The sequence below is a fragment of the Cyphomyrmex costatus genome, unplaced genomic scaffold (assembly GCF_001594065.2).
Source record: "Cyphomyrmex costatus isolate MS0001 unplaced genomic scaffold, Ccosl1.0 scaffold18, whole genome shotgun sequence".
Taxonomy (NCBI): Eukaryota; Metazoa; Arthropoda; class Insecta; order Hymenoptera; family Formicidae; genus Cyphomyrmex; species Cyphomyrmex costatus.
Genome location: NW_017275824.1, coordinates 2200944 through 2223278, shown reverse-complemented (window position 1 = coordinate 2223278; position 22335 = coordinate 2200944). Strand labels below are relative to the sequence as shown.

Sequence of the window (22335 nt, the reverse complement as noted above, 5' to 3'; positions counted from 1 at the left end):
TAAACTTTATTATATTTCAAAAATGTTTTTTATGTATCAAGAACTCTAGGTATTTACAAAATAGTTCTGTTAATCTGATCAGAACTATGCGACCTTGAATTTCGTTAAAAAGTTAGCACCTCATTTTTTAAAAATTATTTAAAAATGATTATTAAGCGCATATGCCATTAAAAATCATAGAGAACTCTTCGTATCGTCAAAAAGAAGCAGGAATTATCATGAGAACTATTGTATCTAAAAATTAATTTTTCAAAAATTTTTAATTTTTTTTTTAATATTAGAAAATTTTTTTTACATATCAGGAACTCTAGGCAATCGCAAATTGAAGCTATTAAGCCGCTCAGAACTATTCCACCTCAAAATTCGATAAAAAGTTAGCACCCCATTTTTCAAAAATGTAAAAGAAATGTTTATTGAGCGGAATTCTTGTTATTAATTATAGGAACTCTTCGTCTCGTCAAAAGGAAGTGGGAACTCTAATCAGAATTCCTGAGTACTATAGTTGGGGTGCTAACTTAACATACCATAAGATCACCGTTTAACTCATGTACTCGCCTTAAGCGCGCGTCATTGTCTAATTGACGGACATCGATCACGAACAGAAAAGCTTAGCACTCGAAATGGTACCAGTCATTTGTCGATCGCTTGCACAGCAGGTCTGTTTCGAAACTTCACGAACAGTCCGCAATAAAACTTGTGTGCGCAGTCGTCCGCGCAGCACGATCAGAACCCAGACAATACCAAAGTTTAAGAGACATTTAAACTCTCTTTACTTTTTTTCAATATTTTGTATCGATAATATCTTTTTGTAAAATTATTTAAAAAATGAAAACGTAATACAAGGCTGAAACATGTAATTTTTGTATATGAATCTTTGTGCGTTACTTTTAATTTAAAAATGTCCTAGCGTTTTTTAAATATTTTTATCAATATATTTGTTATTTCCAAGGACATTAATATATGTGATATTTTGTATTTGAGATGTGACTCTCATTAACCTTTTTTCTCCTTAATATATTTTATATATCGAGAGTCTTTTAATTTGTAATTATTTGAAATATTAATAGGATATTTAATTAATATTAAATTAAATACCACACAATGATTGAAAGGTTAACAATAATAAGTTGGTACAGCAAAGTTTATTCCAAATGAAATTTACTTAATTCCATACTCGAGCAATTTCATTATAAAACTGAAAAGTTAGAAATATTAACTTTTTATAGTAAAAGCACCGTCAGAGGAAGCAGGAGTCTTTTAGACATTCGTATTGTTTGGAACATAGGCCATTTTCGTTCTGTGATATTTGTTACATTTTTCTGTTTATGTAGCCCTTCAAGCCGGAATTCTCGGATCTCGATTATGCGGACGTGGACTACAAGTCGTACGGGCCGATTAACTATAAAGCTGCTAGTATTGCGCTTCTTCAAAAGCAGCAGCAGCAACAACAACAACAACAAAAACAACAGCAGCAGCAGCAACGACTTCTGGAAAGGAGACCGCAGATGTACGGTACTTCGGACGATAACGAGGAACTGCTTTAACCCTTTCCCGTTTACTTTTTATTTAATAGCGATTCTACTTCAGCTTTCTTAGGGAGATGCAATGATAAAGAAATATTTAATGTACGAGATACATCTCGATAGACAGCTCGTTAAAACTCGCTAAATTCGATTTCTATGAAATACACGTTACCATAATAAATTTGTAGAATTATGATTCTGTGTGGAACGAATTTAATGAGTTACGACTCTGTGCTGCATTGCGTTTATTCGTACTGGCGTAATTGGTACAAATATGAAGAAAAAAATTCTCGATGAAAATTAATTATCCACCGAAAGCTTCTATCTGCGAATTCAAAAGCTAGCTTTAAATAAAATGCTTGTTTAATTGATATCACCCAAACACTAAAACTGAAGATCTAATCAGAAAAAAGTTGCATGAGAAATAGTGCTAAGATTTTATTTACGTTTACTGAAATTCAAAATTTAATTTTCACCATTTGCGAAATTTGTGGCTCCATTACCAGTCTACATAATTGAAATGAGCGTAATAGGATTTGTTCAACATGCAAAAAGCTATAAATCCTTTGCATTACAGATAGTCAAGATGCACAATCGCGTATTTGCGCGTACGTTTATGCAATATTTAAAGGCACTTCAAGGGAACGTCCAGGACTATCTGTACAGATAAATGTATAGTATATATTCTCTTTATATATGATGTGATTTATGTTATTATTACGTTGTTTCTAATATTTCGTATCACTTCATATGCCATATCTAAATTTCAAATTAGATCTTCTCGGATGGAATTAGAACTTTGGTTACACATTTGAACGTTTGAAGGAAAGGATAATCGGTAAATCACTCGTTCTTCTTATTCACTCGCACCGGACACGCGACGAACTTCGTAGAACACGTGACAAAATTTTAAAACATTTTTCGATATCTGTAAATTTATAAATATCTTTATACGAGATTATTGATATAATGTACATTTATATGTATAAGCTATTGGCATGTGTTCTGGGATCAAATTATGAAAATAACGCACGAATCGTTACAATAAAAACAGAAAATCTTACCAAATATTAAATTAATAAGAAAAAAGAAAAACATATCGGAGCCAAATATAATCCCAATCTATTTGTTCCGTATTATTATATAATTATTGATAAGCGGCGCTAGAGTATACAATTCTGTTATACACATATTACTCTCGAATATCTTCCTACATACGTTTGTAAATTTGTAATTACAAGATGAATAGTTATTTGTACAGACAGTAAATCGAATGACACCGCTTAATCGCGGATATCGTTCAGTGATTATGTATTCGAGATCTTGTAAATAATGTATCTTTATATCCTCACATAATATTAATTAATGTTATCAACTTTCTTCAGCTGTGAATAATTCTTTACGATAATACGTTTCATCGAGTATTGCGATTGTTTATAAAATTGTGCTCAATTACCTTACGCGAAAAAATATATACATATATTAGATGCATGTTCGATAACGTTGTAATCAAATTACAGTCTAACAGCCTAATTCAATCATGCTTATAATTAATGGTAATTTATACTGTTCACTAACGTAAATATTAGACCAAATAAAATGAAACCTTCGCTCTTTCATGGTGATACGTCTTATCGTAGCGTTTTATTCGGTAACGTTTCTCTACATCCATTGCAAATCGCCTTTCTTTCACCGCACGCGTATTCTAACCAATTCAATTACGTCTCTTTACATCCGGACCATTCATACTATTCATCGATATAAATATAGATATATGCTTGGTGCCATAGATTCCCTTGGGAATCTTATTACTTTCTTTCATTTACAAATTCTTTGATCAATTTAAAGTCAATTTTACCGCGACACAAATTTAATTAAATATTAGTCCCTTTTTTATATTTGTTTAATATTTAATATTAAATCTCTGCGAAAATCTAAATTAAACTTCTGCAAGTTGATTATAATTTAACTATTTTGATAAATTTTATCCATTTATACCAAGATTTACAACGATCTGCATTAGAGAATTGTCAAAAGATTAGTTATTCGTAGAATCTTTATTATGAAAAAATTGATTTTAAAAATCAAAGAATAAGCTGAAACTTGAGTGATAACTTTTTTCTATGCACGAGTATCGTTTTATAATTAAATAATTTTGATTTTTTTGAACAATATACATATAAAACATAAAACATATACGAAAATGTGTTCATAACGTGTCAGATTTCCCTCTAGAAAAGAGATGGAAAAGAGGAAGTTTTACAATTTTATTGTTCTTAAAAATGTTGCATTAGAAATATAAAATTTAATCCTGAAATGTGAAATAATTCTGCAACAATATAACGGGCGAAACGTATCATCATCAGAGATTTTACGAAATTAAACAAAAATTAAATACATATATGAAATGACGGAACATAAAAACCTTTTATATCGATATCCAATTATGTGATGCATTCAGTCAACATTCAAACACAGGTGTATTTATAAAATTTTATTATTGTCACCGTGAATACATCATGAAGCAACATGCCACTCAATAAACAGTTTATGAAGAATAAAATCTAATTTAATTTGGCCCGATATTAATAGAATACTGCCAACATCGGTCTGCCAATCTTGTAAAAGATTCTGCTATCATAACCACGATATTGATTTGACTATTATTAAAGTATATTGCACGGCTCAATTTGGTGACTAAGGCGACTATTTAAATTACCCAATATTTAAATTAATTAGTAGTATGGCCTGAATTATTAATTTTATCAATCAATATTTTTTATGCTTCTCTAAAATCGCAAAACCCGAGAGGTTGCATTTATAATAAAATATATAAAAATAGTTATTTTGTCTCTCCCTTTTTCTCTCTCTCTCTCTTTCTCTCTCTTTCTCTATACATATACTCGTATATATATATGTGTACGTATATATGTATAGAATGTAAAAAAATAATTATAAAAGGTTTTGGAATTAATGTATCGTAAAATGTCCAACCGATGACGACATATACATATACCTGTTTGAAACTAGCCACCATCATATGCATAAACTTGATATGTATGAACGTATCTGTGTAATAACTTGCGCTATAGGAGTGTAAAGTGATTTTTCACCAATTTTTATATTTGAGATATCGCCCTATGAACTGTTGCTCGGTGAATTAAATAGTTTATAATGGACAATGTATACTTTAATAATTATAGTATAACAAATCACGATCTCAAGCATTCAAGAACTGTAAAACGTGAAACCGTAATAGGAGTTCGAATAAACCTTAGAATATGTGTATAGATTTAACCGAACATTTATATAAAACTCCAGACGATCATTTCTTTAAATTATACAATAATAGCAATCGATCATTTGTAACATATTCACAAATTCTCATCAAAATAAATAATTGGAAAATGTGTGCAAAACAAAAAATATAGATAACGATAAAATTTTTTCAAATAAAATGTATTGAACATACGCGCGAAACTCAGTTATATACGGAAGCAATGAGCACATATTTTTACAAATGCACGTTTCTATTACGTTTCTTTCAGGTTTCAACTATTTCTTTGATATGCTTCATTGTACTCAAAGTACTAAAAATAATAACAATGCATTTAAAAATTTGAACAGACGAAGAAAAATTACATTAGAATTGTTTAATTTTGTAATAAACTCTAGATTTATGTAAGAATAAAAGAATTACATTTGCGTCGCCTTTATTGTTAACGAATGACGTCCAATAAAAAATTCTGTTATATATAAAGCATTACGCTTTTCATTATCCTAGGCAAAATAAAGCTAGAAATAAACAACAGGGAATTGCATGAAACGTTATTTGAAATTCTTTTACTCTAATTATCATAAAAATCAAATTTATTAAGTGTATAAAGATCCTGCGGTTGACTTTAGATAATGATAATAATAATGTATGTCAATTTCCGGACCTAATTATTTTTCCATTAATAAAGTTAACTAACCTACACACATTTCGTGTAAACAATTCGTAGTTAATTAACTGCATTTCTAGTCCAATTAAAAATAAACTCTAATAAGGTGCTTATTTGCTACTGCTTCTCTACTCGTCACTGAAGCAAACGGAATTTCTGACACATAAAAACAATATTGTATCGAAATAGAATGTGTGTGTCAAAATTTAAATTAATAGATATAGTACGTTCGAAAAAAACTCCAAAAATTTATTTATACACCTAATAACTTCTAAATATTTTTTAACACAAATGAACTAATAAAGTAAATAAAATTTAACATAAGCATTATATTATATTTCTACATCAATAGCTTTGCAAACAATTATTATTCTATTCGTTTAAAAGCAGTTCGTATACAAAATATCAAATTTATAAAACTGTTTTTTCATTGCTTATGAATTCTGTAATGATAACGTATTTATTCCATTATAAATCCGGTATTGAATGTGACATACAAAAAAAATGTCGCGAAAAGTGCGCGTAGATTTTATCTTCATCCATTAAACCGAATATGAGCGACGTTCACAGCTTCATATCCGAATCATCGCGCTAGAAGGATGTGCCGCCGTGTATCGAGTTTTCCAGTGTCGCAAAATTCTGACGCGTGGAAATTCTCACGTCGATGGAAAATGTATTGCGTATTACTTGTACATCTTTCTTCACAGAAACCCGAGGAGCAAAGCCGATATCGCAATACCGAAATCCCTCGATGTACAATGCATAAAGTTCAATTTAGTAGCTTATCTCGCGCGAAAAGTAAGATATATTCTCTTGCTTCTTCTGAAACGACATGTGTTCTCCAACGAAAAGTGAGTATTGCAAAAGTGAGTATTCTCGTAATTTCCTTCCTCTCCATTTTTGCGACGGCCCAAGTGAGATTTGTATTGTGTTACAATTAAGCGTGCAATAAGCCATACTTTATGACGTACGTAATTTCCTTGTTTTGATACTAATTAACTCTCTGTGGCACTATTTGCTAACCGCATTGATATGATATCCATATATTCTAACATGCTAAAAATGAAGTAGAAGTACTTTATGCGAATAAAATTATCGTACATTTTGCATAATATGTTTGAATACTACACAGTGTAATACACGAACAGCTTAGATCTATCTTATATTTTTTAATAATAATTATTCATATTTAACGTAAACTTTATAATAAACAAAAATTGTTGATTAAAATATATTGTCACAATCATAAGAGAACTATAAGGGAAATAAAGTAAAACCTTAAGAAAATAAAAAACCGTAAATCTTTTTTCCCCCTTCTTTTCTTGGTATGTTAAGTTAGCACCCCAACTGTAGTACTCAGGAGTTCTGATTAGAGTTCCCACTTCCTTTTGACGAGACGAAGAGTTCCCTATAGTTAATAACAAGAATTCCGCTCAATAAACATTTTTTTTACATTTTTTAAAAATGGGGTGCTAACTTTTTATCAAATTTCCAGGTGGAATAGTTCTGAGCGGCTTAATAGCTTCAATTTGTGATTGCCTAGAGTTCCTGATATGTAAAAAAAATTTTCTAATATTAAAAAAAAGATTAAAAATTTTTGAAAAATTAATTTTTAGATACAATAGTTCTCATGATAATTTCTGCTTCTTTTTGACGATACGAAGAGTTCTCTATGATTTTTAATGACACATATGCGCTTAATAATCATTTTTTAATAATTTTTTAAAAATGGGGTGCTAACTTTTTAACGAAATTCAAGGTCGCATAGTTCTGATCAGCTTAACAGAACTATTTTGTAAATTTAGACGTACATATTAGTTTATCTCAGTTCGATATGCATTCATTAGGAAATATAATGTCACATGAGTTAGATGTTTATCTCATTCGAATAATCTTATCCAACAGCAATTTACATGATTTATATCGAACTTTTGTCTTAATAGTCTCAATTGTTTAAACATAAATGCAATAGCACATTTTATATTTACACTACATGTGCAAGTTGTTCGATACAGCATGAATAAAAAAATAATGCATACTGTCACACAATTACTTTAAAATCGTACAAAAGTGCTTCTGAATTTGATAAAAATCGTAAAAAACTAAGTACAGATCTTAAATCTTTAAGCTCTGATAATGTCATTTTATCTGTTCAATTATAGATAAGGTAAATTTGTTAGGCGACATTACTAAACAGATCTATCTGTGCAACGGAAATATTACATGAGCAGTCACATATCATCTCAATTTCAATCAACACCAATCCTTTTATCGCTGCGTCATTTGAAAATCAATTCACGAAATATGAAAAATGTTGTACCGTGAAATACAATTTTAAATCGCGCTGCTTATAAAACTTGTTATTCAAGATACAATAAACAAATTTTTAGTGCAGTTAACAATTTTGAACGTAAAATTAATGGTGCAAACTTGTAAAATTTGATATGTATACTACACACTCCAGAATTAAATATCTCTACATTTATTGAAATAATAATTTGAGAAAAAGGCAATATTAAAATATTTTAACTTAAATAGATAGACACATCAAAAACATTGATTTACAAAACTCATTTTACAAAAAAGTGAAAATAACTATAATGGAAGATAAAAACCAAAGTGAAGTACTCACAATAAAAGATTCAACAAAAATAATAAAATCTGGTGAACCAATCGACGCAGAACCATTAAAATTAAAAGTGTATAAGAAGAGATGGCTAATACTGATCATTTACATGATTTATGCAGGATCGAATTCTGCTCAATGGATAGAATATTCGATTATAACCAACATAGTTACTAGGTATCACATTTTTCTCAAAATATGAACAATTTTGATGAAATGGTTAACTAAATGTAAAAACGTCAATGTCCATCTTTGTGTACTATTTAGATATTATGGAGTGTCTTCGATAATGGTTGACTGGACTTCGATGTCGTTCATGGCATTTTACGTGATGTTTATATTTCCAGTGTCGTACATGACAGACAAATGTGGTCTGCGATGGACTACCATTATAGGTGCTGGTTTTAACTGTCTGGGTGCCTGGATAAAAACGTTTTCCATTCAACCAGATAGATTTTACGTTGCTTTCATTGGTCAATCAATAGTCGCCTTCGCGCAGGTTACCTCTCTTAATTTACTTTCTTAATCTTTATAAAAGAATTTTGAAGTCGTTATAAATTTTTCCCTTACTCTTTTTTATGGTTATATTATCACTCTATATTCTCTGCCTTATTTATTTAGAGAGTAATAATTACTTTATTTTGTATTAGACTATGGTCCTGCCGTTACCAGGACGAGTGGCCGCGCAATGGTTTCCTCCTACTCAACTCTCGACAGCTACTTCTTTAGGTGTTTTTGGCAATCAATTAGGAGTAGCATTGGGTTTTCTTTTAGGGCCTATAATAGTAAAAAATCACAATAATTTAGATGACATCGGCAAAGATTTGTCACGTTTATGTTGGATGGTCACAATTGTCTGCACAATTGTATTCGTTCTTGTGCTTACGTGTAGGTTCATCATGTATTACTAATATAACACGTAACAGTTTGTTAGTATAAGTGTTTAATTCTCATGTAAGATGAAACAGATCTCAGCTATTAGGAAAAATATTTTTATGTCTTTTTTATTATTCTCCCACACGTAAAAAATCGTACTTTAACTTAATAAAATATTAAAGAATCATAATATTGTATATTTCAATTACTAATATTAAATATAAAATATACTACCTTGATCAAAAAGTTCCCGGAATTCATTCCATAGCATCACCTGGTAGTAATTCCGGGAACTTTTTGATCAAGGTATATTTCGCGCTTAAAAAACGAAATTCGACGAATCTGGAGGTTTTTACCACGTGAATATGCGATCTCTTTGCCAGTCTATTATAGACGCAGCTGGTGACTGGACTCCTTATTAATATAAATGAATTTTGGCCATAATCCTCCTATTGAATACAATCAATATAAATTTAAGGCTAATAAGCCATTTTTCTTTGAGATAGGCCACGCTCTTACTAGACAGACTATAAATTTGACGTAATCAATTACTCCAATACAGCCAATAATCCACTTTAATTCCCCTTATTCGGATTTTTATTTTACTTTACCTTAGGTAACTACATAAAAGAAGAAGAGGATTAAAGATTATTGCATTTTAATCTTCTCAATATGCCTTCATATCAGTATTTCAGAATGAACCAAAATTACCACCGAATGAGATGCGGGCATTGCAAAAGATAAGTCGGACGGAAAAGAGAGAAGAATACGTGGAGCCGATTAAAAGACTTTGCAAAAACAAAAACTTTATCATGCTCTGTAATTCCTATGGTTTGAACGTCGGCGTGTTAAACGCTGTGTCTACATTACTCAATCAAATATTTCTCGCACATTTCGAGGTGAGCAAATAAATCTCAATGTAACAGATCAAATGTTAAATGAGAAAAATTTGAGAAAAATATTTTCATATATTTTTACCTATATATCTAAGAGCAATATATATGTATGATCGCACATGCGTTTTAGAATGGAGAAGAAGATGCAGGCAGAATTGGCTTAGCCATAATTCTCACCGGTATGGCCGGTTCTGTTAGTTTTGGTATCATCCTTGATAAAACGCATAAATTCAAGTAAGAAAAATATTTGCTATTGCCACAAAAATTTAATTTAAGTATACTTCATCATAAATTATGTTGGAAAGATCGATAATGATATGTATTTTCAATTTTCAGACAAACTGCCGTGACTGTATATTTTCTTACATTCTGTGGTCAAATACTATTCGCAGTGTTTACTTGCATGGGTGTAAAATGGATGGTATACGTATCGGCGATTTTCTTAGGGTAATATACCGACATATTTATTTATGCCCATATTAAAAATATGAATACTTCAAAAATGTACAATATTACGTAAAACAAAAGTATTTCACTTTTTCATAGTTTAGTAAAACGTAATCGTTGCTCTCACTATATTTATTGACGTTATAGTTTTCTTTTCAATGTAATAAGTTGTAATATAAAACAATTGTAGGGTTTTATATCATACTTATTTGGGTCCTTTATTATATTTTATTTTATATATTTTAAATGTTATTTGTTAAGTCTTACGGGATATCTCTATTACATTCTATTATTCGTTACAGATACTTTATGTCGGGATACCTAGCACTGGGGTATGATCTATGCACTGAATTTACATATCCGGAGTCAGAAAATATACCTGCGGGAATTCTCAATATAACAACCAGCATTTATGGCATCATACTCATTATATCTTTAGAATTATTAATGCACATGTACGGCGACATTCCGGTGCACATTGGTTTATGCTTGGCTTTATTGCTCGGTTCCATTTTGACCACGATAACAAAAGACGAACAGAGACGACAAGACGCGAGGAAAAAGGCCCAGTATGAAGGAATCGTCAGAATTGAAAAGAACGTCGAAAGCATATCAGAAACGAATGAACTTACTTATAACATTACTTAATAGACACATGTAATATTAAGTCTTTCAGTACTAATAAAATTCTAAATCGACATACGATTTTATAGGTGCTCTAATTTTTATTAATATTTCACCTCCTAAACTAAACAATACGTATATAATGGTTAAAAAAGTTAATCTCACATTGTGGGCGCAAATGAAAATTATACGTTTGCTTTTTACGAAAACCATATATTAAATCATTTGTTTTTGCAAAAGGAACCCTTACTAACAAATAATATGGCGCATACTTTAATAGTGCCTCTACCATAAAAAAAAACAGAGATTTCTTCAACAAGTTTAACTGTACAGTATGGTAAGAAAAAAAGATTTTAATATAACATAGTATCCTCAACAAAATAATCAACGAGAATCTTGCATAACATTAAAACTAAATACCGATGAGAATAAGCCATTTCCGGTCAAGCTGGATCTTGGAAGCTTTTAATATAAATCCATGTAAATTAATATACTATATATGTAAATCTTTTAATTGAGATTAAAACTTGACGAATTTTCTTTTTAGAAATTATGATCAATTTGTCTTAAGCACAGTTGCTCTAAAATCATACAAAATTGCAGCTTCTGAATCTGATAAAAATCGTGTGTTAAGACTAAGTAGATCTTTTTAAATCTTTAAGCTAATAATGTCATTTTATTTGTTTATGAACAGATAAGATAAATTCGTTCTATAACTTTAAACGAATCTGTCTGTGCATCGAAAATATTACACGACGCTCAGTTATATTTCGTCTCAATCAACACCAATTCTTTAAATGTTGCGTCAACTTCAACTCAATTGGCGAAGTGTTAAAAATTTTGTAACGTAAAATACAATTCTAAATCGCGTCGCTTATAAAATTGTTATTCAAGATATGATAAGGAAATCACTGATAGTGTAATTAATGTTATGAAATTGTACAATTTCAAATATACTTATTCAATTTCTAAAATTAAATATCTTTACATTTATTAAAAAACAATTAGAGAAAAATGCAGTATTGAAATCTTATCAACTTAAATAGATGTACAGTAACTATAAAATTTAAGAAATCTATTTTGCAAAAAAAGTGAAAATAACAATAATGGAAGATAAAAACCAAAGCGAGATACTCACAATAAAAGATCCAACAAAAATAACAAAATCCGGTGAACCATTAAAATTAAAACTATATAAAAAAAGGTGGCTAATGCTGATCATTTATATGATTTATGCTGGATCGAATTCTTTTCAATGGATAGAATACTCGATCATAACCAACGTAGTTACTAGGTAATTTCTGCAAAATATGAACAATTTCTTGCAAAATATGAACAATTTTGACAATAAAAGTGTTAGTATTTTTTATATGTATTATATAGATATTATGGAGTGTCTTCGATGATGGTTGATTGGACCTCGATGTTGTACATGGCACTTTACGCGACATTTATATTTCCAGCATCATACGTGACAGACAGGTGCGGTCTGCGATGGACCGCCATCATAGGTGCCGGTTTTAACTGTCTGGGTGCCTGGATAAAAACGTTTTCGATTCAACCAGATAGATTTTACGTTGCTTTCATTGGTCAATCAATAGTCGCATTCGCGCAGGTTACCTCTCCTAATTTACTTTCTTAATCTCTATAAAAGAATCTTGAAGTCGTTATAAATTTTTCCCTTGCTCTTTTTTATGGTTATATTATCACTTTATATTCTCTGCCTTATTTATTTAGAGAGTAGTAATTACTTTATTTTGTATTAGACTATGGTCCTGCCGTTACCAGGACGGGTGGCCGCGCAATGGTTTCCTTCTACTCAACTCTCGACCGCTACGTCTTTGGGTATTTTCGGCAATCAATTAGGAGTAGCATTGGGTTTTCTTTTAGGGCCTATAATAGTAAAAAATCACAATAATTTGAATGATATTGGCAAAGATTTGTCACGTTTATGCTGGATGGTCGCAATCGTTAGCACAGTTGCATTCGCCCTCATACTTACATGTAAGTTCATTATCTATTATTAATAGATATTAGTAGAACAAATAGTTTATCAATATTAAGTGCTTAATTTTCACTTAAAATGAAACAGATCTAAACTGACATGTAAAATATTTTCCTAGTTCCTTTATACCCTCCCACATATAGAAAACCATTTCTTAACTTAATAAAATAATGAAGAAACAAAATTATATATACTTGTATTGCATATATAATATTAATATAAAACTCTGATTTTTTTTGCATATGCAATGTTAACTTTAGTAGATGAGATTTGAATGTGTTTTGCAGATAATCATTTATGAGTGATATTCGTTAAATCGAAGTAATCACTTATAAATATTTGTTTAAAAAACTCTTTTTTCTCAATATATTCATCAAACTTTTAACGTAGTTAAAAATTTTTTAATACAAAACATTTTCAATACATTAACCACTTTGTTCTCGGTCACTTTATACGGGCCTTTATCTTTACCATCACTATTCAGTGAACAGTTAAATTGTTGAATGGAAAATTACAACTAACGGAGATATACTATATATAAAATGAATACTAGGTAATCACACAAAAGAAAAAGAGAAGAGAAGGAAGGGCGCGATAAATCGTTAATTAGTTAAATTAGTAAAAATCGCTCATATCCTAGAAAAGATTACCGCATTTTAATCTTCTCCATGTGCTTATGTGTCAGTATTTCAGAAGGAACCAAAACTACCGCCGAGCGAAACGCGGGCATTGCAAAAAATGAATAGGACGAAGGAAAGAGAGAAATTCATAGAGCCGATTAAAAGGCTCTGCAGAAACAAAAGCTTCATCATGCTCTGTAATTCATATGGTTTGAACATCGGCGTGTTCAGTGCTGTGTCTACATTACTCAATCAGATATTCCTCGTACACTTCGAGGTGAACAAATGAATCTCGATGCGGCAGATCGAACATTATTAAAAATAGAGAAATTAAAAAAAAAAATTTATAAATTTATTTTAGCAATATCTATTATAAATGTATTTTTACGCACGTATCTAAAGGCAAGATGTGTATAGATAACACATGTGTTTTAGAATGGAGAAGAAGATGCAGGCAGAATTGGTTTAGCCATAATTCTCACCGGTATGGCCGGTTCTGTTAGTTTTGGTATCATCCTTGATAAAACGCATAAGTACAAGTAAGAAAAAATATTGCAATTGTCTCAAAAATCCAATTTGAATTTATATTTTATCGTAAATTATGCCCTGGAAACATCGGCACCGATTTATATTTTCAATTTTCAGACAAACTGCTGTAACTGTATATTTTCTTACATTTTGTGGTCAAATGTTATTCGCGGTGTTTACTTGCATGGGTATAAAATGGATGGTATACGTATCGGCGATTTTCTTAGGGTAATATACCGACATACTTATTTATGCACATACTAAAAATATTAATATTTCAAAAATGTATTGTGTAAAACAACAAAAATTAATTTTTTAATAATTTAGTAAAATGTAATTATTGCTCTCTTACTGTTTTTATTAACGTTTAACGTTTTCCTTTCGAGGCATATAAAATAAATTGTGAAATTGTGATATAAAACAATAGTAGAGTTTCGGTTTGATCATATTTATTTAGATTCTTCTTTATTATTGGAAGTGTGCATTAATTTTAAGAGATTTTTTTGGTAAAAATACGGCTCTATTGTGAAAAAATGATTACAAATTGATCATTCAAAATATTGCCCATCTCTAGCCACTACTTTTTCCTATCTTTCTGGAAGTAGAGGGATTCCACATCGAAAGAACGACACATCTTTTTAGATTATCCTCGAATCGACCCATTTTTGGGTTATGAGTGATATTCGTTAAATCTTCATAAGAATGGAAGCGCTCAGACAGGCCATGAGTCATCGATCAAAATAGGTGATAATCGGAAGGAGCAATATCTGGAGAATATAGCGGGTGTAGTAGGACATCCCAGTTAAGCGCTTCTAACGTTTCCTTGATCGGTTTCGCAACATGTGACCGAAAGTTGTCGTGCTGGAAAATCATTTTATCATGTCTTTTCACGTAATCTGGTCGTTTTTGCTTCAATGCTCGGCTCATTTGCATCGTTGTTAGTTCCTCAGTGATGATTTCGTTGAGTTGGAGCAGCTCATAATACACTATACTCAGCTGATCCCACCAAATGCAGAGCATGAGCTTGGCACCATGAATATTCGGCTTTACCATTGATGTTGATGACTCGCCTGACCTGCACCATGATTTTTTGCGCTTCGGATTATCGTAGCGCATCCATTTTTCATCACTCGTCACGATACAAAAAACGTTTTCTTTTGTGTCTTTGAAGCAACAATTCACAGGTCATTTTGCACCTTTTGACGTCCCTCGACTTTAACTCGTACGGTGTTCAACTTCCTTGCTTTTAAATCATTCCAATAGCCTTCAAATCGTCTGGAAATCGTTGATCGATCAACATTTAATGATTCTGCAAGTTCTTCTTGCATTTAACTCGGTCTTCATCAAGTAAAGCTTCCATTTCATCTTCAAACTTTTTCGGCTAGCCTGGACGTTCTTCGTCTTCCGTGTCAAAATCACCTTTTTTATAGCATCAAAACCAGTATTCACATGTTGAAATCGATGGAGTATAATCACCATAAGCTTCCGACAGCATTCGTTGACTTTTAGCAGCACTTTTCTTCAAATGAAAATAAAAAAGCAAAGTTTACCGCAAATTGCGTTTTGTTGGCACAAAATTCGACATGTTTAGTGCTCAAAAAAACAATATTGTTTACACTTCGGCAAAATGACACGTACTGAAAACTGAAGTCACATGATAGTGCTTTGACATGAAGGTAGGAACAATATTGCCCGATGCGATATAATTACACCATCTTTTGAAAATCCTTTAAAATTAATGCACACTTCCAATACATTTTATTTAATATATTTTAAATGTTATCTGTTAAAAGTCTTAGGAATATCACATTTTATTATTCGTTACAGATACTTTATGTCGGGATATCTGGCAATGGGATTTGATTTGTGCGCCGAATATACGTATCCAGAGTCGGAGAATATACCTGCGGGATTTCTCAATATAACAACCAGTATTTACGGCATTATACTCGTTATATCGTTAGGATTATTACTGCAAACTTACGGCGACATTCCGGTGCATATAGGTTTATGCTTAGTTTTGTTGCTCGGTTTCATTATGACCACTATAACAAAAGATGAACAGAGACGACAAGATGCAAGAAAGAAGGCTCAATATACAGAAATCGCAAAAATTGAAAAATACATCGATGACGTTCGAGAAAAAACTTAACTATATAACTTATAGCGTTACTTAATAGATATAAATATATTAATTTTAAATCTTTCGAGATGCTACTGAAATTTCCAAATCAATATAATTTTGTTCATGTTCTAATGTTTGTCAATGTATCCTGAATAATATGTTATAAATAAAATAAAATGTCTAAAAAAATTAATCTCATATTATATGCACATATAAAATTTACACGTTGCTTTTTAAGAAAACCATATGTTAAATCTTCTCTTTTTAAGAGACAAACCCGATTTATGGGCAAAAAACCGAACACGGAGGGAAAAACTATAATTTTTAGTCATAACATTTGGTGTTATGAAAGAACGGCTGAAATCTTTGCGGCACAATGTGGCACAAATCGAGCACAACTCAGCACAATGTTTATTTTGCCGATTAAACAAAATGGCGGTGCTGGCGAAAAAAACGTTTTTTTCAATTTAACGCTTTGTTTTTTGAGTTATGTCATTAATTCTTGCAGCACAATGTAACACGAATCTAGCACAATTCAACACAAATTTTATTTTATTTTTTTTCGAAATGACGGTGCTAACTTCACGCACATCTTTTTAGCAAATGTGCGGTGTGGGGATTGCGTCTCGACATGCTCGACATGATACGCGAGTGATGCGTTATTAGAGTTTTTGCGATACCGTTTATCCCAGATACGGTGAACGCTAAAGTCACATTATCTTTTTCTTAATAAGTTTGAAGAAAAAGATAACGTGACTTTAGCGTTTACCGTATCTGTGATAAACGGTATTGCAAAAAGTGACACAAATCATTGTGAAAAAATGAGAATTACAAATAAAATACAAATACAAAATGACAAATGACAGAATGGAGATATTTCGATTGAATTTTGAAATATATTTTTGAGTAATTTAAATAAAAATTCATATTAAATATAGTTAAATAAACGGTAATAAAATATATATAAATTTCTCATATTTTACACAACTGTAAAACATACGTTACATAAAGCTTGAAGCTTATCGGTAATTGTTGATCACAAAAGAAGAAATATTATATTTGTTATGTACGCGTTATTTCGCGAAGCAATATTTTCTCTGTCAAAGTTTTTTCTTTTTCTCTCTCTATTGAATATTCCTATGTTATATACTAATTTTAATCTTTTAGATACTAAAAAAAGTTCTATCTTGATAATTATCTTCAAACATCTCGTCGGAAAATAATGTAAGAACGCAAAAGTCGTATCGATTCTGCCATGCGCACATCGATGAATAGGAAAAGCCATTTCGAGCGTTAACGCGAAATCTTTATCGACAAAGAGCAGGACAACCTCAGCGTTGTTTTTAGATATCACAAAGCCATGGAAATGAACGCCGCATAATACGCTGCATTTGACGTGTGACATGACGGACGCGTCTACCACTTGTTACTCGATCAGAATACTTGATATACTCAATCAGAGAACAAAAGTTCTCTCGACGCGCGGACTATTATATCGTATGCTTTCGATCAATCCAACACTCATGTCGTCTGTCTGCGACAGCGTTGTTATCTCGATTTCGCGAGGCGCACGATAGCGCACCGCACGCTGCTCGTCTTTTCTATTTATCTTTCTTGTCGCACAAATACGACATGAAAATAAGTTGAACGTCAAAATTTTTAATACGGAAATTATTTCCCTCTTCTTATTTGCAGTAGTAAATATCAGCACGCAGATATGCGCTAGCAAAATCTTTACGCGCAAACATTTCTACATCTTTTGAAAACTATTATATTATACATTTGTGCATTCTTGTCATACGACAAAGGCTACAGGATAAAAAAGTTCTCGAATATCTCTATCCTATAGCCAATCAATAGGCTAAAAAAATTTGTCATATAACAAAAACGCACAAATATAATATTCCATTTTAAGAAGTAAAAAAAATATTAGGAAAAGTTTGACTCATTAAGAAATTCTAGTTGAATAAAATGGACAAATTTTCTGATTGAATCTATTATAACTCTAATTGAGATAATAAAAATTTTGATCGATATGATCAGAATTTTAATTAAATAAAAGATTAAACATTTATAATTCTTCTTATGAAACATCTGTTTTCAGCTAGAAATTAAATCAAAGAAAGAATAATCGAGTTTCAGTTTCATATTGAAGAATTTCTCTTACGTTAAGATTTAATTCAAATATATCTTCTATATTAAATGTGATGAGTGACACTTGCAAAGTAAATGATAAGAAGATCGAAATTTAAAATAAAGCAAGTTAAATAAGATGAAAATCTTGGTAAAAGCGAATATCATGAGCAAATATCGCTTCATAAGCTGTGATGCGCGATTGATGACACGCGTCAGTCGGCAAGTTCTAAGTACGAACAAGTCAGAATTCTGATTAACGTCGTCACTCAACATCACTGTCAAATCGACGATTAATTCGCGCGCCACGTTTCTGAATCGTCTCGAGCGAATTTATTTGTATATAGGCGAACAAACAGCGGATCTTACGAATTCATAAGGTATGCATCACAGTTGCGCGCGCGATCTTAAATTCCAGACACGTCCTTAATTCACGCAAGCTATTACAACACCCGCTACAATGGATGTGTTCCCGTTCCCATGCTTAAAACACCCAAATGATATGAAAAACATTGATCCGTCCTCACCAATGAACACACATGTGTAAATACGTTATTATTATTATCTAAATTATAGTTTTCATTCTTAGAACGTATAAAAACTATCTCACAAACCAACTATAACTTTTCTGACATAATTAACATCCTTCTATTTATTAATTTCAATTCTACTATCTTAAACTCTTGAAATAAGGCAAAAAAAAATGTAATAATTTATCCTGCACACATAAACTCGAGAATATTTCATTTCCCTGAAAACTCGCTGCCGATGCTTCCTGTGAATTCGAGTGCAGTGCTTATCAGCATCCAAATCACTAATTTGGTACACGGTGAGAAACACACCGCGGAATATATTCTATCACGATAGTAAAACGTTACGCCGTATTTCCAGATATCTATTCATATATACCAATGTATGTAGGTATATACGTAACATTTCACTGCGGCAACTCAGATATGAAAATTCGACAGTTATAAGAGAATACAAACGTGCCGAGGAACATACGCTCGATCATGTTTGATTCGTCTTACGTCACGACTTTTTATTGTTCCGTTCTTTCAAGCGAAACGAAATCAACTGGACCGTAAGTTGACGTAAAATTGACATATATATATCCAGAATATAGCAACAGAGACATTATTTCGCCCCGCCGCGAACATTCTTAACACGTAATATGAGTACCGTATTACGAAATAGCAGCGAAACGAAAAACGAAATCGTTTTCGTCTTCACCTTGTTTCGTATTCACGAAGCTTAGGCACCGATCTGATACATCGGTAGTTTCGCATATAAAGACAGAATCAGCGGTTCAGTAAAGACCAGTCCAAAGTTTTTCAGTGTACATTTGGCAGCGATATTAACATCGACAAAAATGAGGGAGACGGTAAAATAGTATATCACTGTTAGACATCAAAGGAGCAATGATAACCCAATTCCTTCAGTTAATTAATCTTTCAGAAGATAAATGCATTTTAATACAGTCTAGTTGGATCTTAAGTGCTTGTATAATTCTGTGTAAATTTATATACTACGTAAGTATGTAGTCCTTTAAACTGAGCGCCGAAGTAATTTTTCGGTCTTAAAACGCAAACTCCACATTGAACTACCGCAATATAATAGTTATTGACTAGCAAAATTTAATAATTCGATCATAAACATCTTAAAATCTGTAAATAATTTTATTACGAAAAATATTACCTCGGCCGAGGATCGAACCCGAGTCTTTTGTATTCCGTGCAAGAGTTCTAAGCTTTTGCACCATAAAGGCATGGGCATTGAATTATTAAATTACTACACAATTTAACTTGCGATGTTACTGAGGTAATTCCGTGATTCAATTGAGTTTGCGTTTCAAGACCAAAAAATCATTTCGACGCGCAGTTTAAAGTTACATATGTAGTATTTAAATTCACATAGAATTATAGAAATGTTTAATATCCAACTAGACCGTTAAAAAGCATTTATCTCCTATTGATTATATACTCACATTCTATTCTTAGTTTAATTGAATAATTCTCAGTTTAATTGAATAATCTTTTGTTATTTTTATTAATTAGACATTATGAGAACTTAAAAATGTATTCCGTTTGCTTCCCGCAAAGGTATTCAACGCGTACATTTCTCTCATTGCCGAAGAACTTTCATAAGTTAAGTTGTTTAACCTGATTGTTTTAGTTAAAATAAATTAAGATTATATTAAAGAAAAAAATAGCGACTTATAGAAATAATTAAAAATCATTTAAGTTGAGTATAATTGAACATACTCAATTTAATAGTATATTCCATTTGCTTCCCGCAAAGATATTCGGCGCGTGTATTTCTCTCGTTACCGAAGAAACTGTTAATGGCCTCGTTAAACAGCGGATCTGGCACACTAAGGAATATCGTGAACAATATGATCGCCGGATAATGATAGTAACGCAATAACAGTGCGCAAGTGCTTTTGCCAAGAGTTCTGATCCGCTGCTGGCGAAACGGCGAGATATACAATAGATAATTGCTTTTCGTCATGAACAAAACGTTCACTGCAACGATGAAATATTATTTACGAAATCTGAGTATTTTAATAGACAAAAGTTCACGGTAAAACGTTTTACTACTTTTCAAATTTAAATAAATTCTGCTAAATATGTTACCTTCTATTTGCTAAAGTAAAACGTTTTAAACTTCTGTACGAAAAGATTATAATTATTTGAATACTTATTCTATTTTCGTTTACTTAAAAAACGTAGATGTGTACAACATACAGTGTGCATTAGATAAATGATGAACATTGTTAAAAGGAAACAGCTTTCGATATTCGCGAAATAAATAAGCGGACATCGGATAAACGAATAAAAATAACAGTGGCTCGACTATTCGAGCATATGTCACATCGTCTCTCTTTATTTAAACTAAATCGATTGTATTTTTTTTTTTCCAGCTCATCCTCGTCCTCCTTTATATCGGACTAGCGGTGACGTCAGATTTATCGGGGTATAAGCCCAGGGGTTGGCGTCCTAATGGCCGGCGTTTTAATCCCAACAACAATCGATTGCATGCGTATTACGATGCTCCGGGATTACAAAGCTACGAACCGCCAGATACCGCAGCTACCTATCGCGACCCGTTATTCACCACGACTACAACCACGCGGCCACGGACCACCACTGTAAAAACCACGACAACACCTCGCAGCAGGGAACCCACGACATCGCCAAACGAACAATCCGAGGACGATTTCGAGACGACGAATCCGGCTCTAGCAATCGCGAATTCTTTCGCGTTTAATCGGCCTGTCTACGTCTACAATACGTTCCCTTTTCTACCGGCTCAGATTATCGTATAGATAATAATACAAAGTAAAGAGTATCACAAAATACACGTTGAATGAATAACAAAAACGTTTATCTCATTCACTAATTTATTACTGATGTATATTTATTATAATATTAGAGATATATTACTGCAATATACATTTGATTAGTGATATATAATATATCACTGATATGTTATATATAAATTTACTATCTATGATCTAGTTATTGAAACAAGTATAGAGAATTTGTTTGTAATTTCGAGAACCGAAACATCGAATGTGCTAATTTCGTCTTTTAAATATGACTTTGATATTAAATCTCTTACAAATATGCAAGAGATTTTATTGTATAGACAAAAATAAAAAATTTGTTTTATCTGACTGTAGAGAAATAACATCTATTTAAAAATTAGTATAATTATTCGATATTTTAAGATAAAATCAATATTTTTCTTTTATCTCGTTAACCAATCATTTCTCTTTCTTGTTCCTAATGCTTAAGTGCTCTTTTGTTTTTATTTTATACAAATTTTGTAAAATAAATGTATTTTAAAAAAAATTAAACAAAAATTAAACTTAAAGAAAAAATTATTAATATAAGATCCATTTCACAAATTTTAACAATATAAAAAGTACACATTTGTAATATTTGTCGTAATAAAACGTATAAAATTTGTTTGTTTGATGATT

General features: G+C 31.4%; 3 protein-coding genes across 3 annotated transcripts in view; all 3 read left to right on the top strand.

The window, feature by feature from the left end:
- The window catches only part of nrm (neuromusculin), an 84772-nt gene extending 83365 nt beyond the window's left edge, over window positions 1-1407 (top strand). Inside the window, exon 22 of the mRNA XM_018537573.1 lies at window positions 1332-1407. The gene's annotated coding sequence lies outside the window, so the exon portion shown is untranslated. The remainder of the gene's footprint in view (window positions 1-1331) is intronic.
- Window positions 1408-8067: 6660 nt separating this feature from the next.
- On the top strand, window positions 8068-10961 carry LOC108772181 (feline leukemia virus subgroup C receptor-related protein 2-like). The gene is made up of 7 exons (XM_018537670.1): window positions 8068-8270; window positions 8361-8592; window positions 8744-8981; window positions 9657-9868; window positions 9996-10099; window positions 10202-10312; window positions 10615-10961. Exons 1-7 carry the CDS (start codon window positions 8068-8070, stop codon window positions 10958-10960), a joined length of 1446 nt encoding a protein of 481 aa, XP_018393172.1. The 3' UTR covers window position 10961.
- Window positions 10962-12042: 1081 nt separating this feature from the next.
- Window positions 12043-21675, top strand: LOC108772191 (feline leukemia virus subgroup C receptor-related protein 2-like). The gene is made up of 7 exons (XM_018537680.1): window positions 12043-12230; window positions 12320-12551; window positions 12703-12940; window positions 13627-13838; window positions 13997-14100; window positions 15917-16223; window positions 21271-21675. The coding sequence occupies exons 1-7, from the start codon at window positions 12043-12045 to the stop codon at window positions 21673-21675; spliced, it is 1686 nt and encodes a 561-aa protein (XP_018393182.1).
- Window positions 21676-22335: the final 660 nt, after the last annotated feature.

Excerpts from the sequence above, each read along its gene's own strand:
- LOC108772191 (XM_018537680.1), top strand. The coding sequence starts at position 12,043 with ATGGAAGATAAAAACCAAAGCGAGATACTCACAATAAAAGATCCAACA. Across the intron at positions 12,941-13,626 it reads ATTCGCCCTCATACTTACAT|TATTTCAGAAGGAACCAAAA; the intron begins GTAAGTTCATTA and ends CTTATGTGTCAG. Across the intron at positions 14,101-15,916 it reads GATAAAACGCATAAGTACAA|ATACTTTATGTCGGGATATC; the intron begins GTAAGAAAAAAT and ends TATTCGTTACAG.
- LOC108772181 (XM_018537670.1), top strand. The coding sequence starts at position 8,068 with ATGGAAGATAAAAACCAAAGTGAAGTACTCACAATAAAAGATTCAACA. Across the intron at positions 8,982-9,656 it reads ATTCGTTCTTGTGCTTACGT|TATTTCAGAATGAACCAAAA; the intron begins GTAGGTTCATCA and ends CCTTCATATCAG. Across the intron at positions 9,869-9,995 it reads TATTTCTCGCACATTTCGAG|AATGGAGAAGAAGATGCAGG; the intron begins GTGAGCAAATAA and ends CATGCGTTTTAG.